The 16,667-nt window shown below is 56.7% G+C and overlaps 1 protein-coding gene across 4 annotated transcripts; it reads right to left on the bottom strand.

The window, feature by feature from the left end:
• Positions 1-2,271: 2,271 nt before the first annotated feature.
• Positions 2,272-15,376, bottom strand: ETV4 (ETS variant transcription factor 4). 4 transcript variants are annotated; one of them, XM_058675368.1, is made up of 13 exons: positions 14,777-15,376; positions 14,165-14,275; positions 13,850-13,946; positions 13,558-13,605; positions 7,839-7,892; positions 6,569-6,695; positions 6,038-6,199; positions 5,561-5,838; positions 3,785-3,859; positions 3,522-3,590; positions 3,187-3,362; positions 2,821-2,922; positions 2,272-2,516 (listed from the first exon to the last, which is right to left on the bottom strand). In XM_058675368.1, exons 1-13 carry the CDS (start codon positions 15,140-15,142, stop codon positions 2,292-2,294), a joined length of 1,890 nt encoding a protein of 629 aa, XP_058531351.1. In that variant the 5' UTR covers positions 15,143-15,376; the 3' UTR covers positions 2,272-2,291. The 4 variants fall into 4 exon arrangements, 3 of the variants coding, with proteins under 3 accessions (XP_058531351.1, XP_058531352.1, XP_058531353.1); XM_058675369.1 differs by having other exon boundaries at positions 6,038-6,181; XM_058675370.1 differs by lacking the exon at positions 14,777-15,376 and adding an exon at positions 14,660-14,729.
• Positions 15,377-16,667: the final 1,291 nt, after the last annotated feature.

The raw sequence follows: 16,667 nt of genomic DNA, 5'->3' as shown, positions 1-16,667 counted from the left end.
ATTTGAGCTGTCAGCTGCTGCCTGCCAGAGAACATGCGAGCAGGAAACGGGAGGATGCAGAGCAGCCAGTGCTTGGAGCACACACTCCAGGACGGAACAAGGGGAACTCCCCAAAGCCTGTCCCTTCACCTGTTTATATCTCCTTCCCGCCACAATCCCTTGACTTGAATGTGGAATTAAATTTTATATCTTTTCAAAAACTTGCTAATATTGACTTTCTTCCTTCAAGTTGCAAGTCAATGTGTTTAACATTTTGTATTTCTAGAATAAAAGGATGTTGCTTTTTACTTGTGGGTGTGGACAACAGGGCTCCCTGTGAGGTGGTGGTGGTCTTGAGATGCTAGTTAGAGGCTGCTGGCACAAGTTGTTCAGATGTTCGATGCCTTGGCACAGCTGTGGTTCAGATTTTTTGGTTGTTTTTAAAGATTTACAGAGAAGAAGAGCTCTTCCATCTGCTAGCTCACTCTGCATATGGTGGCAATGGCTAGAGCTAGGCCCATCTGGAACCTGGAGCCAGCAGCTTTATCTGGGTCTCCCTCATGGGCAGAGACCGAGGCCTTGAGCCATCATCCCCTGCTGCCTTCCCAAACCATAAACAGAGCTGGATTGGCAGTAGAGCAGCCAGGACATAAACCAATGTTCAAATGGGAATCTGGCACTTTTAGGCTGAGGATTAGCCAATTGAGCCACTGTGCCAAGACCATGTGTGGTTGATTTAAGAGCCTATCTCCCAGGAAGCTAACTTGCTCTAGAACCATCCATTTTCCGCTTTCACCTCCTCAGCTTGCTATGTCCTCCTTTCACCTTGCCAGTCACATTGCCTGTGTGAGTGGCACCTGTTTGTCTTTGCCTTTCCACTCATAGGACTCATTTGGGCAAGGACAACCTGCTGTCCTAGTCCCCCTTCCACGAAGAGCGAGTCTTCTCTTCCCTGTCCGAGGCCTGCTCTAGCCGCCCTCCTTATCTCCCCACTCCCTGGGTGTCTCCTTTAGCCCTTTATCCAAACACACTCAGCTCACCAAAAGTATCCATTGGAATCAGGGAAGGACCCTCGATTGGGATCCCTGTAGGGCAGCCTGCTCCTGGGAACAGCTGTGACCTCAGATGGCGCCAAGGGAGGCCTTACAACTCAGGGCTTGCCTTGCCCCATCCCCAGGGGCCTGCGGCTGGCTGTAGGCACCATGCTGAGGGTAGCCAAGGGGCCTCTGTCCAGACTGCAGAGTACCCCTGGTCCATTGTTTCTGGATCCTTCATAGAGTAATATTCTGGGGAAGGGAAGATTGATTTTTTTTTTTTTTTTCAAAAAAGCTTGGGAGGCAAGAGACAAATTACCCATGTACTGGCTCATTCCACAATGGCTGGGGCCAGGCCTGGCCAAAGCTGGGAGCCAGAACTCAATCCAGGTCTCCCACATGGGTGGCAGATTACACAAGCCTCCACCTGCTGCCTGCCAGGGTCTGCATTAGCAAGAAATTGAATCCGGGTACTCCAGTGTGGGAGGTAGAGATTTCTCCGTCTGCCAGAGGAAAACCAGACAGGTTTTCCTTTGCACAAATCCATGTGGGAAACTGTCCAGGTCAGGCTTCAAACGCCAGAGCTCTTCCTAACACCAAAGCCCTGTCCAGGGCTGCAAAGAGAAACAGTGAACTCATAGGAGAAGCAGGGGCCTTTATTAAGGGCTGGTAGGCATGGTCAGGAGAGTGGAGGTTGAAATCCCAGGCTTGGGCCTAGGAAAAGGGCCCCCTGGAGCAGGAACTTATTCCTCCTTCCCTCCACCCAAGGATCCTTCCACCATCCCCCTGCCTCTGGGAACATACAGAGCACCAAGAACTGACAACTAGGGTCCCCCAGGGCCCCAGCCAGGGTGCAGTACAGGGTCCATCATCTCCCCGGCGGGAGACCCGCAGAGCTTGACTTGTCCCCCTGCCAGGATAAAGTTGGGAAACACTCTTTCCCCCCCGCTTTTCGTTCCCTGGTGGGGGAGAGGAAGCCAAACATTGGGGCTCTAGGCAGGCCCTGGAAGGAGGCCAAGAGGAACTCCTTGGAACGTAAGTAGACACCCCAGTGGAGTTTCTGAGAGTGCACCTGCAGGCTCGCTGTTTCTCCCCACTTCCTTCCCAGAGACTCCAGTGGGCAGCTATTGGGTCTGGGCTGGGGTGACTGATGGGGGAGTGGGGACCTGCCTCAGAGGCATCGGGGGGGTTTCAGAGCAAGGGTTTTTCCCTGACACCAGGCTTCAGCCATATGTACACAGAGCAGCACCCATCAGCCGGGGCAGAAGCCACTGGCAGCTAGTAAGAAAAGCCCCCCTTGGGGCCAAAGGGCTGGGCAGGGCCAGCCAGCTCTGGGAGGTAGGCGGGGCTCTCGTCCAAGTGGGACAAAGGGACTGTGTCCTCCTCGCTGACTGGCCGTTCAAACTCAGCCTTGAGAGCTGGACGCTGATTGTCTGGGAAGGCCAGAGAAAAGAGGGCCTCGGGCTCGCACACGAACTTGTATACGTATCGCTCACCAGCCACCTGTGAGGAGAGAGGGGCTGGGTCAGCCTGCCTGTCCCTGCTCCCAACCTGGGGCCGGGATGCAGGCAGCATGAGGCACACCTCTCTGCTGGCTCCCTTCCCAGTTCTTAATCCCTTTTTGTTATCAAGCCATGATTTTTGGCTTTTCAGTTGCTGTTTTTCGGGGAAAAGAAAAACCTGAGATTGTCCACATCATGCCTGCTCTGGTTCCTTTGTTAGTCTACATGTTGCTGGAAAACGCTGTCACGACCACCACAATTGCTGTCACCACCCCCTTCACTTGGTGGGGACCCTCAGTCCAGACCTTCTGCATGATGCCCTTCTCATAATAGTATCGCAGTGAGCGGCTCAGCTTGTCGTAGTTCATGGCCGGCCGGTTCTTCTGGATGCCCCAGAGTCTGGCAACCTGGAGACAAAACACAAAGAGTTTTGGGATTGAGATGTTACTTCAGCAAAGGAAAAATGGGAGGAGGGGCAGGTCAAAAAGTTCTGACATCCTCAGTGCAAAGTGGCAGGCCAGGCCTGCCACTGGGCACCAGCCCACACCCCAGGTTTGATGAGAATGGAGATCAGGCCAAGCAAGAAGCCAGGTGCTACCACATCCCAGCGTCTCTCAGCTCCAAGCCCCGAAGCTGTTGGTGAGAAGGGGTGGGGACATCTGGAGACCCACCTCCTCAGGCTCAATCAACTTGAACTCCATCCCCCGGCCTGTCCAGGCAATGAAATGGGCATTGGTTGGGTCATCCAGCAGGGCCACCAGAAACTGCCACAGCTGCAAAGCACCCCGACGCTGGTAGGGCGGCCCCTCCCGGAACGCTCCGACCACCCCTTCCTGCTTCATATCTCCTGGGGAATGTAAAATGGGACATGAAGGACTGGGGGTGGCCACCAAGCACAGGGGCCTCCCTACAGGCTGTCCCAGACCCTGTGCCAAGTGTCCCACCCACTTTCCAGCAACAATGGACACGGATCTCTGCCCCTTCCAGCTTCAACCACTTCTCTGACCTTCGAACTTCTCAGGGACAACGCAGACATCATCTGGGAACAGTCGCAGAGGTTTCTCATAGCCATAGCCTTGTAGAGGAAGTATGGGAGGGAGAAGTAAGGGGGTGTCCCAACCATGAGGTTCACTGATGACACCTCAGCGAGTCCACAGGGACTTCTGGCTAGGGAGACATTCCTCCTGCCACTCCCCCCACCTGCCCCCAGGCAGGTCTCCCTGCTCCAGCTTGGAGGGCTTAGTAGGATGGACAGGGACACTCTCTTACCCATGGCTCCATCCCCTGGGGAAGGCCCAGAGAAGCCCTCTGTGTGCAGGTACATGGAGGCATACCCAGAGACATCTGCAGAGAGGAAAAGTGTCCGTTACAGGTGCCAGAGCAGGCGGGTGGAGGGAGGAGGAAGTCCTCCACACATTCAAGGAATTCTTCCTGCCAGTCAGCTTTCCGGTGACTTTTCTTGTCCGGTTGCCTGCCCACCAGCAAATCCCAGGGGAAGGTCACCCTTGGGGGGGAGGTGCAGACACACACACACACACACACACACTTGAGCCCCTTAGCTCTGGGGCTGGGCTGGAGGGCATGTTAGGCAGCAGCTGGGGCCAGGCAAGCTGTTTCTCCCCAAGGTCCAGGATTCCAGGCAGCAGCTGTTTCCTGTGCCTCCTCAGAAAGGGGTTGGCGTGAGAACTAAACCTCCGGGGAGAGGGTTTGGTGTCTAGGCCTAAGGCTCCATCGGAAGGGGCAAACGTCCGGTCAGGTCAGGTTCCTGGCCCCGTGCCTGTGTCTGCGCGTGTGTGTGCACTCATGTCAGACAGAAAGCAAAACAGACACGGGGGTGGTGCGCTTAGCTCTCGCCTGTATCTGGGAAAGAGGCAGTGGGCACCAAGCCGTAACTTTCCAGCCTAACGGCAGGGTGCATTCCACTTCATTTCAGTCCATTCGTTAGGACTGAAGCCTCCCCACTCCTCCTCCGGAGTGTGAAGCCGCCTGTTCCAACCCCTTCCTGCCCTCGCCCCTATGAATGAGATGGTGAAACCCGACACCTCCGGGAGGAGGTGGGAGGATGGGTTCATTCATGCCTCCATTTTGTGAATGGAATTCCTGACTCCCATTCAGGGAAACTGGGGGGGTGGAGTGAGGAGGAGGCAGGAGTTCAAGGGCATGTAACAGGATCTCCTCCGGTCTACAGCCTTTGAAGGTCGGTAGCAAGAGCATTTCCCTCCTCCCTGCCCTTTTCTGCCAGGCCTGGCTCTGGCTTATCCCCGCCTCGCTGGAGGGCACAGCACCCTTTCAGGTTGCATTTGGGGGACAGTGTGGCAGGAGGGTGGGGACTGTGGCTGGAGAAGACAGTGGGCACCAGCAAAACAGCAATTCTAAAGCTCTAGCCAGCTCGGAGGCTGCCCTAATCTCTAGTTACTTTCCTAATGCACACTGGCAAATAAACTCAGAGTTGGGGTTCCAAGATAATGCAATGGAAGCCAGGAGGCACTAGCAGAAGGCAAGGTTTGTTTTCTGGGCCTTTCCAAACTCAGAACGGCCCTCCCTGGCAGCGCTGGGCTTTGAACTACAGCTATGTATGAACAAGGCAGAGCACATCTCTGCTCTCAAGGGCCAGGCAGGACTAGTCTGAAGCGTCTCTGCTCAGTTGGTGCTTCTCTTTAGTCAAACCCCTTAGGAGCTGGGGGGCAGGTGACCCAACTCCACACACTGGTGTTCAAGGCCCAGTGCTTGGCTCTCAGCAGGACAATAAAACCCTAACTGCCTGTTCAAAACAAAACAAAAACCTTTATCTTCACAAGCCACCTATCAAAAGCCTATACACCCCTTATCTTCTCAGCATAAATTTGCCGCCTGAAAAAAGGACAGTTCTTCAGAGTCTAGAAAAGAAGGTGAGTAGATGGGGAAAGCTTGGATGTGGACGAGAGAAACAGATGGGAAAGTGAAGGACTCCTGGAGAGTCCTCCTGGGCCTCCCTGCGCACATGATCACAGATCCCCACCTGGCAAGCCGGCAAAAACTCCCTGCCCTCCCCAGGGAGTCTCTTACCTGAGTCATAGGCGAAGTCCGTCTGTTCTTGTTTGATCACTACCCCAGCCCCTGGGTACCTGTGCCCACCAATCCCACCCTGGCCCACAGCTGGTTGGCCCGCCTGTTCATACAGGGGGTCGTGGTATTCCTGTTTGAAGTTCTGCTGGGGGTAGGGTGGGCAGGGCTCTGACAGCTGGTGTTGGTAGGGGGCTGGGAGGGCCTCCCGGCCCCCACCCTGAGAAGATGTGAAGGAGTGGCACATGTCCAGGGGCTGCTGGAAGACGGAGCTGGGTGTGCTGGAATGGAGAGAATCCTGAATGAAGCCCTCCTCTGCTCTGTCAATTCCCAGACCCATCCCGTAGGCTGGGGAGGGGGGCATTTCCATCCCTTTCCTCCCCACTTCCCCTGTCACCTGTCTGTGAAACTCAGGGACTAAGAAGAAACAGAGGAGACCCTGGGCCACAGGAGCAGCAAGGTCCATCCCCACCTCCTTACCTGTGCTCCCCAAGGTACCCATGACCAGGGTGGGACTGCGAGGTGCTCGAGGATCTCAGGAAACTCCGCTGTTCCGCCCGGGGAAAGGACTGCAGGGGCGGCTGTCCAGGGGCACCGGGGGCGGGGGACTTGATGGCGATTTGTCTAGGGGGGTCATAGGCACTGGAGTTGAGGGGGAGATGGGAATGAGGGGGCAGGGAAGCTAAGCACTTCACCTCCAGGGGAAGGGAGGGCAGAGATGCTGGCAAGCGAGCGGCAGTGGTGGTAGAGCCAGGCCTGGAGCCTTCTATGTGCCCCTGTCTTCCATGCTGACACTGGGGGGCCTGACCTTGCCAGCATCTCTCCCTGCACAGGACAACTGGTTTGGGTGGAACAGTGGGCCTCTGCTGCCTCTTCTATGCTGACTCCTTTGCAGTACTGCCCCCGCCCCCCTTGCAAGAGCCAGGAAGTCCTTTTGGTAATCTAACTTGCATCTCCACCGCAGCTCCCCTCCCCTGCACTTCCCCAGGCACCTAGGGCTGCAGGGCTCACCTGGAGTAAAGGCACTGCTCGCCATGGTGGTAGGGGAGTGGTAGCTTTCGGCTGCAGGACAGGGCCGGGTCTGTGCGAGGACTCTGGGGCTCCTTCTTGATCCTGGTGGTGGGGCTGTGGAAAGCCACTGTGCAGGCAGGGATGGGGCAGAGCAAACCAGCAGGTGTCACACACATCAGGCAGCAGGGTTTTTAGCACCTTCTGCAAGACCTGCCTGGTGACCAACCAGCATAGCTTCCTTCTCTAAGATCCCCAGTCAGGCACCTACCTGAAGGGAACCTTAGCTAGCTACGTTATGAGGAGGTCTCGCCACCAGGCTAATGTCCTCTGTCAACCAAGGAAACCCCTCAAGGCTCAACATTTAAGGTATCCCCCAGCACCCCAGGAAACTCTTCTTCCAGATGAGCACCCCCAGTCTGGAGCCTCTGGTTTGCCTAAGGGTTCTGGAAAATTCCAAGGGAGGGACATGTTTTCTTACTTGAGGCTATAAAGAATGCTCCTTTTCCTGGTTAAGGTTGGAGACTGGCCCACTTGAATGTCAGCTGAATAACACTATACACATGCTCCTAATTATGCATAAAGAACCCTGGCCTTCCCCAGGGCCCCTGCTGTGTTCTGTGAGCCCAGCCAATAGGCTGAGCAGCAGATGAGGCCTGGAGCTGGTGGGAGCAAGGCTGTGTCAGTCTCGCCCAGTCAGATGTCCTGCAACCAGCCAGACTGTTCTGTTACCTGCTAGCTGCACTACTTTGTATCCAGTGTCCTTTCATGGAAACTTCGCAGTGGATAGCAAAGGATCTGACATTCAAGAGCTGGGTTTTCTTGCCAGTGGCGCTAGGACACTCAGAGCCGCGCCTGAAGCACAGCAGGATGCTCCTCGCAGTAGGCCAGCTGCATCTACCTACCAGATGCTGAGAGCACATCACCCTCTGCTGTGACCACCGAAAAGGTCCACACACACGGTCAAACATCTCTGACACCGTGGCCAGGTCCTCCAGTCACTTAGAACATTGGAACTGGCCCAAGGCTCTCACTTCAGAGCCACTGAAAGGGAGGATCAGAGAGAGGCAGTGTCTGCTCCAAGGTCACACAGGTCTTCATCTCTCAGATACTGCCTTGGCTTTTGCATGCAAACCCAAGCATGGGGAGTCCTGGTTTGCTCTCTGGCCCCGAGAGCATTGATCTTTGGGACTGATTCTCTGCTACTGCACGTACCCAGCCCCCTGGCAAACTCCTCCCTCCCTCCACTCCTGGTCCCTTTCCCTTTACTCACAGTTTTCTGAATGGAAATCAGGAACAAACTGCTCATCACTGTCTGGTACCTGAGCTGCAGAGAGAGACCTAGGTTGAGTGGGGGCTGGCGTCATGGATGCAGCCCCACCCAGAACCAACAACCTCTGTCTCTGGGCTCCGGAGGACCCCAAGCGAGGGAAGGCCAAACCTCCTCAGAACCTGCCTGAGCAGATGCCAGCGCCTTTCCCCAGGCCCTCTGTCTTTATTTCCCTTTTTTCTGAAGACAGCCCCACCCTGCACTGCTAACAAAGCACTGGCCCAGTCACAGCTGGGATGAGCAACAAGTGGGTCCTCTAGAGTTGCAATCACCTGGGAAAACTGTGACCTATGGGGTGGGAAGGCAGGCAGGCATGTGCCTTTTTGTAACACCATCCCATGTGACTTTGGGGGGTCCCATGACTTCCAGCACCAAGGAAAGGCAATGGGATGGAGGAAAGAAGGGATGAGAAGAGGCCGACGATACTGTCGAGCCCCTTTGAGGTGCACCTAGGAGAGGAGCAGCCCCCAGGGAAGTAGCAGCTTTGTCGTGGCCTCCAAGCTGCGTCCCTGGACTCGGATTTCTATTTCTTATCCACACGTCCCCCTGGGTAGGCTTCTTGGGTGAGCGTACAGCCGAATACCTCCCTGAACCCGACTCACTGTCTGCTCTTACCCTCCTCCCAAGGAAAAAATAAGCTAGCTCACAGCACGAAGAACTTCCAGAGATTTCAAAAAGAGGGTATTTCTGAGATAAAGGAGTGGCCCCTGGGGGCTGCTCTCAGAACTGACACTCTAGCTCAGGAACAGCTCACAGCCTCTGGCCTGACACATCCACGTCTTCCAAGTCCCTCATGGTGAAGGCTGTGTGGCTTCTCATTGGGGTTTTAGCACAGTTTGACTCCCACTCTCCCCTCCCACGGCCCCATTGGAGTCACAGCTGTTACTGACCTTTCTACACCTGAAATCCACTCCCTTCTCATTTGAAGCACGAAACCTACGCATTTGCAGAGGAGGTCTTCTCTGACCACACCAGCAGAGGTCCCTCCAGGCCTCCACAGTGTTGATGGCATCTGTTTCGTTTCTCTCCTAACACCTATGGCTACCTGAACTTAGCTGCTTTTGTCGAGGTGTTACTCTATGGGAGTAGAGTAAGATCTCCTCTACCAGAATGAGGCTGCGTGCAGGCAAGCAGCTGACCTGTCGATGCACCTGATTCCCCAGCATTCAGCACAGTGTCTGACTCCAAGTGGATGCTCACTGCATCATTTGTTTACATGAGCGAGCACACAGTGATTCCTTGTCCTCTGGCTGGCCAAGCAGGCCACGTCAGGGGTGGTCCCCTCTGGAAAGCTCACCCTGCAGGGATGCCCTAGACCATGAGGGGCTGCTGGACCAGGCAGAGATGCTAAGTGCTTCTAAGCTAGCTGATTTCCCAGAAACACAGGGGGTGAGGGAAGTTAAGAATCAGGAGCCACCTGCAGCTAGAATGGATGACAAAGCAACACGATCCATTCCTGAAGTGATCCTTTAGGCCCATGGCATGGGACATGACTTGGCCCAAACAAAAAATCGAAAACACACACAAAGTGGTACACAGCTTTTCAGGAGTCCGAACAAGGCTTGTGGGCAGCCATGCTCACGCTGTCTTCATGTAAAACTCCCCCATGCTGATTCTCAGCTTTCTGCATTTTAAGAACAGGCACTCTGGGGAAGTGCTGGATAAAGTGAGGAAGCAGCTGCCCAGGGATGCAAGCGCAAGCTCATCTCTGCCTGCCTGGAGCCTCCAACCTCTTGGAAGGGGGTGAGGAGAGCAAGGCAAGCAGCATATCCCTCCTGCCACCTGGGCAAGGAGGGTCCCAAGGGCAGTGGGTGGTACAGAACTTGGGGGGTGACTGACGCATCCTGAGCCCCTCCTGGGGCCTCGTTAGCTGCTGGTTTGCACTGAGATGATGGTTTGGGGGCAGTTCCTGCTGGCGTCATTGGCCTGAACAGCAGCGGACCCAAGGGGTCTAGGCTTTCCTTTCTTCCTACCTCAACCTTCCAGGTTCGACCAGAACCCCATCCCTCCCCTCCCACCAGCACCATCATGAGAGTTGCAGGGGAGCACCCCCTGCCCCACTGCCATTCACATCACACCCAAAAGAGGTGGTACACCTTTTCCCAATATCCTGAAACAAAGCCCAGTCCCTGCTCAGCTCCTCCCCACAACACGGGCCTTGGCCTGAGCCAGGACAGGCACTGGGGCCCAGGGGTCAAGGCCAAGGCCAGAAATAGGAAGAGGAACACAGAGCCCTGCGTTCCTTAAGAGAGGCTTCGATGTCCATGTTTGGTCTCAATTGTGCAGTACTCAATTTGTTGATTGGCTAAGTCCGGATTGCCCAGCTCATGTGCCAGGTATCTGTCCCAGAGCCATCGTGACACTAAAGCGGAGTGGGATCTGCCCCTGAATGAAAGGGGGGGGAGGAAGTGCCAAGTCAGCGGAAAACCCAGAGGGTAGATTAAGTTAGAGACCCTGCTTCTAACAGGGAGTGGGGGCCAGTAAGAGGGAAAAAAAAAAATAACAGTTCTGCTAAGCAGGGTTCCAGAACCTTTGAGAGCTCCAAAGAGCAGTGGTACCACCCATGCCCCATCATGCTCTCCCAGGGGAGGGGGCGGAGGCCCTAGCCAGAGCTGCCTCTGCTCCATTGTGTCACCATGAGACTGAACCCTACCCCCACCCTGACAGCCACTGCGCTGGAAGGAACCAGTTGTCTGTCTATGCAGGGGACATACTCTTTCAGGAACCTTCTCGAAGGGGTGGGGAAGCTAGAAAGATGGATGGAAGCTAGCAAAGACTGGGTAGTGGATTGACCCCATCCCTCCCTTTGGTGCAGACACCCCAAGACAGCAGTGGGAGCACACATACCCCCATTCCTTCCACTGTACTCCCAGCAACACAGTATGAGATGCATCCTCCACACACAACCTTCACACATGGGCTCTCTTTCCAGACCTGCAGGTTTTGGCATAATGGGGACTGGGGAGATGGACCCAAGGCCAAGGGCACTGCAGCCACTGGCAGACAGCTGGGGAGCAGCGACTTTGTGAGCACAGACTTGTCCTTGGAGAACAAGATGTCAACTACTGAACACTCTCCTTTCAGAAAACTCCTTACACCTCCATGTCTGCTGCACCCCCACTGATGGTGACCAAGGACCACTGCAACGTGTCCACAGGGCTTCTGCAAATCTCTCAACCTGCTACACAGACACGAGTGGCCCAAAGTCAGTGGCCCTCACTACCAAGCAGACCACAAAGTCATCAGCCCCCAACGCTTCCCAAAGGTGACTCACAAGCCGCAAAAGGAACCCTTGACTGCAACTGGTACGTTGTTCACCCGAACCAGACACACATGAGTTCAGCCTGATCCTTTCCCCAGCATCTCGGCAGATGCAGGGCTCCCCCAAAACAGGCACATTCTTCTACCCTCTGCCTAAAAAAAGAAACCCAATCCTAACATATCTGTCTGAGCTGTCGCTCCAGAGCCCTGTGCACACTCACCCCTGCCGCCCTGACATGTGAGTGATCCTGCAGCCCCGGCCTCATCTCCCTGCACCTGCCCTGTCCCACCTGCGCATCATCTCTGAGCCCTTCGCAGCCCCACCCATGCCACGCGATCTGCCGCTTCTCCCCAAATCGGGGCTTCAGGAAGAAACCAAGCTGAGGGGGGGTTGGGCTCTGGCCCCCCTTCCTCCTGAAGTGTCCCACCACTGGCAAGTTTCCAAAGGAGCTAATCCCCATCTCAGCCCTCCCCAAAGACACCCCCACCCACCCACCCACTGGAACTGCAAGGGTCACTAACCTGATGGAAAGAGACAGGGCAGGAGGCTGGGGTGGTGCTGGGCTGGTGCAGGGGGACTGGACCCCGGCAGCTGCATCTGTCTCCGCAGAGAAGGTGGGAAGCAGCCAATGACCTCAGCATCCCCCGCTCAGGCCTGGCCATCCATTGCCAGCTGGGAACCCGAGCTGCTCCCACCGAAGGGAGGAAAAGGAACCGAGGAGATCCCAGCCCCTCACCCCCACCCCAATCCCCACCTCCACCTCCCCACCCACTGGATTTAAATGTACAGTGACTCCCAGGGCAGCAGCATGTCACACACACACACACACACACACACACACACACATACTGACATACGCAGTCAGAAGCACGTACCATCTCTAGGCTGTCAAGGGGTGGGGCTTTCCAGGTTGAGAGATGAGAACATTCTCCTCCCCCTTCCACACCCAAACCAAGCACAAATGGACCAGCTTGCTGCCAAAATGCCACCCTCTGAACCCCCTCCCCTTCTTGCTCGCAGCCTTGTGAGCTGCCCACTGTGGAGACCCTTGGCTGACAGAGAAAAAGAAGGGAGCCCAGCGAGCCAGGCAGAAAGGCTCGCCTGGCGTTGAGAAAAGAAGACTTTGAGAGTCCGTGGAACCCCACATCTCTGCTACCTCCTGCCCAGCCCAGCTCTGCAACCCCAGGAAGAAAGGAAGGCCACACAAAGTCCAGCGGGCACTCGGGGATTGAGTACAAGACCCCCAAGAACTCCGGAGCCCTGCAGCACCCATGGGGCCGTCAGCCATGGCTGCCACAGCGCAACGCAACACTAGGCTCTTCCGTCACGGTGACCATCTCTGTGGTGGAGCAGCCACAGCAGCCAAGGCAGACGCAGGACCATACCAAGGATCCATGGAGTCGGGTCCTTTCCTTCCACCCCAAACTTCCACGGAGGGTTTTGGAGGAGTTACGGTTGAGCTCAAAATAATTACCAAAGAAGGGGGAGAAGGATGGGGGAAGATCGTAAGGCACAGAAAATCCCTCAACAGGGGGGTTTGGGTATCGGGCTTTGGGATCTATAAATTGTTAAAATAAAGGCGACCTATGATGGGAGGGTTAACCCTTCCCTGACAGAGACCACCTAAAACACCAGTCTACATCTCCTGCCTTCCCTTCTAGAAGTCCCATCAGTGATACCTTCAGGCTCCACTGCCACGAATCCAAGAATCCAATCTGCTAGCCACGGACCCCACCCCAGCCAGCGGGCAGGAAGGGGGACATTGCCAGGGACAGAGGGACTGCCAGAGAGGCACAGCTGCCACCAGAATTACAATCAGGGCTATTTGGTGAGGGAGTCCCAGGGGCCATGCACACGGGACAAAGAATGGCTTGAAACTTTTTTTTGTTGTTCTTTTGGCCAGCACTGGAAGTTGTCCTGGGGGGTTAGGAAGCAGACCAGCCCAGGGGGTAAGAAGGAGTTCGGGTTACTCCGGGGTTACTCCCAAAGTGAAGTAGCTGCTTCTCAACCCTGGATCCCTCACTGTCCAACCCCCATCCAACACCCCCAAACAAGGCTTGGCCTGGTGGCTCCTGCCAAACAAACCTTGCAAATGAAAATTTCAACCAGGAAAACGGGCCTGGGGCCAAGTTCCATTCAAATAAGCAAATACCCCACACAATGGTCTGATTCATCCCCAGGCCTCTTACACAAGCCTAGTTCAAGGCAGAGAAAATAAATACTAATTTAAGTGTCCACCCTGGGCGCTCAGGACACTGCAGCAGTGCTGGGGACCTGGAGAAGGGACCCTGAGGAACGCCTTGCGGTGGAGCAGGAGGCCGGGGAATGGCGCTTGGTGGGAAACCCAGGGGCTGGGAGTCATCCCTGCCGGGTCATGGAAACGGTCCCAGAATCACTCACCTTCGGCGAGCCACGTCTCCTGGAAGTGACTTAGGTCCTGGAAGAGATCTGAGGGGTGAATGATGGAACCGGAGGTGAGGTGGGGGTAATGTCGAGAAGGGAGCACCCCCTGCCAGCAGCAGTGACCTCCCCATTCGGCAGCAGGGGCTGGAGAGGAATGGCCTGGGTTCGTGCCCTAGAGGGCGAGTCTTTTTGGGAAACGAGTTGGGGAATGAGGGTGTCCAGGACCTGCCCTGGGGGCGTGCGTGCGTGCGGCGGGGAGGAGTCTCTGTAGGTCTCTGGGGCTCTTTACCTTCAGAGTCGGGGGGCGGCAGCGAGCCCGCGTCCATGAGCTTTCCCTGCGGGACCATCAGCGCTGCTTCTCGCAAGCTCCCATTTCCGGGCGACTTCTGCGCGATGGGGCGGGGGAGGGTGTGGAGGGGGGTAGAGAATGGCCCGGAGTCACCCTGAGGCGCCTAGCCTGGGGAGCGGGGTCAGGGTTCCGGGACGACTCGGGCGGCGGGCTGGGAGCGCGGGGGGGCGTGGGTAGGGGGAGACGGGGCGAGTAGGGGTGAGTAGGGGCGGGCTGCGGGGCGAGGGCGGGCGTGGAGGCCGGCAGGGCGCTCACGCTGCAGAAGGTGTAGGGCACTTGCTGGTCCAAGTATCCGCCTTTCATCCTCCGCTCCATCCGGCCGCTCCCTCCGGCCGCGCGGCCGGGGCCCCGCGCGGGGGCAGAGACCTTGCGGGGGGTGGGGAAGAGATGGGACTGCGCTCGCACTCGGTCCCGGGAGGGGTGGTGGAGGTGGGGCGGGGGGGGGTTGAAGTCCCGAGGCTCCGGTCAGACGGCGAAACTTCTCCGAATCACTGGGGGAGGTTTCCGCCTGCGCGGCCGGACGTCGCGGACACTCCCCTCCCGCCAAAGGCAGGTCCCACCTGCTCCCGCGAGCCGGGCTCGCCGCCTCAGCTTTCGGTAGCCCTACTCTGCCCGGGCTCGGTTACATAAGATGTTGAGAGTGTGGGTGTGAGTGCGTTGTGCCCTCGCGCGCCCAGGCGCACCGTTCGCACGCGCAAAACTCCTGCGCCCCCTCCGGCCCCGAATCCCAGAGCCTCCCTCCCCACTCACGCCCTGGAATCTGCGGAGGCGGCTGGCGCGAGGAAGGAGCGTGGGACGTGTCGGAGGAGAGGCAAGGGGAGGGGAGATGGCACGCACTTTCCCACCCTCCCCCTCCTGCAGCCTCACCTGAGGCCGGGCCGTCGGTGCTGGAGCCGCGGGGGGGTCCGCAGCATGTCCCCAGGCCGCGCCGAGAGGCCACCTGGCTAGGCCGGAGCGAAGCGGCTCCGGCCCAGAGCCCCCCGTGCACCCGCTAGTTTTCCGGGCGCCGCACACAGTTGTGAGCCCGGGGGAGCAGCTGATTGGCGCATTTCCTTCGCCTCGTCCGGGGTTCGCGCTCCCCCCACCCGTTCCCTTTGTTTCATTGACTTTTGTGAATGAAACCCCTGGGCCGGGCACGCCCGCCAATCCGGAGACTCGCCCGGCCGATCCGCGAGGCGGTGTTTCCCAGCCCCAAGGACCAATCAGCGTATAGGGGCTGTCCCGCGGCTTCATTCACGGCTGCAGCTCCCATTCATAAAAAAATAAACTCCGAGCAGCCCGAGTTCATTCATACAGAGAGGAGGGAAGCCGAGGCCGGGGTGGTTCTCCCGCGGGGCCCGGCGCCGGCTCGGGCGGTGCGGCGCCGCAGGCTCCTCTGGCTGCTCGGCGCAGCTGCGTACTCGTGGGGGGCATGACCAAGCCCGTGTGAGCGCCCTGGGGGCACGGGGACCGAGCCGGCGTACCCAGGGGAGCACTTCGGAAGCGCTGTCTTCTCCCGCGTGCCCAGGTCGTTTCCTGAGCTCGACCTCGTGGATCTATTATTTTCATTTTACAAATGCGGAAAACGAAAGTTCTGTGAAGGCGGCAGCGACTGGCCCGAGCTCGTTATTCTGCGGGTCAGACCTGTGTGCGTTTGAGGGTGGGGGAAGTGTCCAGTGGCAGAGCCTCTTCCCCCCTGGAAGGAGTTTTCTGACACCAAGGGGTACACAGTGGGCATTCAATATATGTCAGCTGGCTGGGAATCCAGACTTACTCAGGGGCTTGTGTGCTGTACAGCTGCTGTGTGACCCACTTTCTGGTCACTGCAGCAGAGCCCAGTGGGTCCAGGATGGCCACCTTCTGAAGACAGAGCCTTTTTCCTTCCCAGTCACCTTACTAGGAGCCAGCACAGGGCACCAAGGAGCAGGAGTCCCAAGCCTTCAGAGCACCTGCCGCCAACACGGGCTTCAGTTTTTGCCAGAAGCTGGTCACGCTCTGCCACCTCATTCATTCGCCACTTGATTCAATAAACATTTACTGTGCCAGATACAGTGCTGGCTGCCAGGCAGGCAGCTGTGGCTGTAACAGGCATCCAGTGAAAGCTGGCCTGCTCCAGCTACAGTCAGTCCTTCAGGACCTGAAGCCTCCAGGACTGTCTGCCTCCCCGCAATACATTTCTCTGAATATTCAGTCTGTGCACTTGGGGAGGAGGGGGGCCTAGTGTTGCTTCCTGCCTGTGGTGATTAAAAACAAAGAAACAAAAAGAGTCTCCAGACTCAAGGTCATCAGGGACTGCTTTCAAAATTCATCTCATCTAACGCTGTCACTCCACGAAGAGGCAGGTGTGTTCAGAGTAGGAAGTGACACAAACACGCTCTTCGAGATTTTCTGCATTGGGATTGGGACTGGGACACCCAGCTTCTGGCACCTGTTTAGGCTTATTCTAGGAGATCACCTTGGGCAAATGAGACTGTGCTTTCTGCTTTTCTTTGCTGGAATGTTGTTTAAGGCTTGTTCATGTTCTTTGTCCCTCTCCTCCAGGAAGCCTTCCAAGATGGTCTGAGTCAGTTTCCTGAAGTCCTTACAGCATTCTTGCCTGTGTCTCTGGCATGGGTGTCTTTCACTCTGCTTCACGGTGTGGACTGTGTAGGGAGAGCTCTGAAGGAGGTCTGCTCTGCACCTTGGAATCCTTCCGGGGAGTCTTCTGCCTGCTTATGGCCGGCACATGGGAACAGGTACAATAAGGAGTAAACTGAGTAGAAACCATGCCCAAGCAAGG

Source organism: Ochotona princeps, chromosome 17, assembly GCF_030435755.1.
Source record: "Ochotona princeps isolate mOchPri1 chromosome 17, mOchPri1.hap1, whole genome shotgun sequence".
NCBI lineage: Eukaryota > Metazoa > Chordata > Mammalia > Lagomorpha > Ochotonidae > Ochotona > Ochotona princeps.
Note: the sequence above shows the minus strand (reverse complement) of the source record. Positions and strands in the feature narration are given on the sequence as shown.

Coding starts and splice junctions, on each gene's coding strand:
- ETV4 (XM_058675368.1), bottom strand. CDS start 15,142: ATGAAGCCGCGGGACAGCCCCTATACGCTGATTGGTCCTTGGGGCTGG. Junction 13,947..14,164: donor TGCCCTACACCTTCTGCAGC/GTGAGCGCCCTG, acceptor CCCATCGCGCAG/AAGTCGCCCGGAAATGGGAG. Junction 13,606..13,849: donor GCCGCCCCCCGACTCTGAAG/GTAAAGAGCCCC, acceptor TTCACCCCTCAG/ATCTCTTCCAGGACCTAAGT.